This window comes from Cyprinodon variegatus, unplaced genomic scaffold (assembly GCF_000732505.1).
Source record: "Cyprinodon variegatus isolate N-32 unplaced genomic scaffold, C_variegatus-1.0 Scaffold472, whole genome shotgun sequence".
In the NCBI taxonomy this organism is placed as follows: Eukaryota; Metazoa; Chordata; class Actinopteri; order Cyprinodontiformes; family Cyprinodontidae; genus Cyprinodon; species Cyprinodon variegatus.
The window spans coordinates 89,346-90,017 of record NW_015150925.1 but is presented as its reverse complement, the minus strand read 5'-3'; the positions used below and the strand labels follow the sequence as shown (position 1 = coordinate 90,017).

Genomic DNA, 672 nt, shown 5'->3' with positions numbered 1-672 from the left:
TGTAGTAAAATAATCTTTATTCATCATTTGACAGAAACATCTGGCCTCCCGAGCTTCAAACTCCCACCATCTTCCTCAGACTCTTCATCCTCAGAGCTCCTCCCCCTCCGCTCCTCATCATTTCCCTGATCTCCTGCCGACAGTCCTGGCAGCGCTCCGCCACGGCACACAGAACCTCCTCCAGAACTTCCTCGGTCTGAGGGTCAGGTGGGGCGCCGCCCCCCGTCAGCACGCCGTGCTTCAGCCAGCCTTCATCTCGGATCAGAGCGACGATCCACGGCTGAGTCCGGACGCAGCCTCCCAGGGCCTGCAGGGACAGACGCCACAGCTCCGCCGCCTCCTTCCAGCCGTCGCTCACCGGACCGGAACCCGAGGAGGAGCGCAGGGCGCCCTGGAGGAGCCGCAGAGCTGCAGAGAAGAACCGTCTCTGGGCGGCTTCAGCCGGACCTGGAGAAGAGGAGCCACGGTGAACGGGACGCACAGAATCCAAATCAGCAGGAGGTTCTGAAGCAGCCCTGGACCTTCAGAGACGGGATCATTGGATCCGTCGGCTCCAGAACCGCCGGGACCTTCGCTTTGTTCTACCTCCACTGTGTTCTACCTCCACTATGTTCTACCTCCACTATGTTCTACCTCCACTATGTTCTACCTCCACTGTGTTCTACCTCCACT

The 672-nt window shown here is 59.7% G+C and overlaps 1 protein-coding gene across 1 annotated transcript in view; it reads right to left on the bottom strand.

Moving 5' to 3' along the window:
* Positions 1-672, bottom strand: part of ncdn (neurochondrin) — a 6,621-nt gene continuing 5,949 nt past the window's right edge. The window contains exon 7 of the mRNA XM_015389755.1: positions 1-447. Within this exon, the coding sequence (XP_015245241.1) occupies positions 56-447 (392 nt within the window). The 3' untranslated portion in view covers positions 1-55. The remainder of the gene's footprint in view (positions 448-672) is intronic.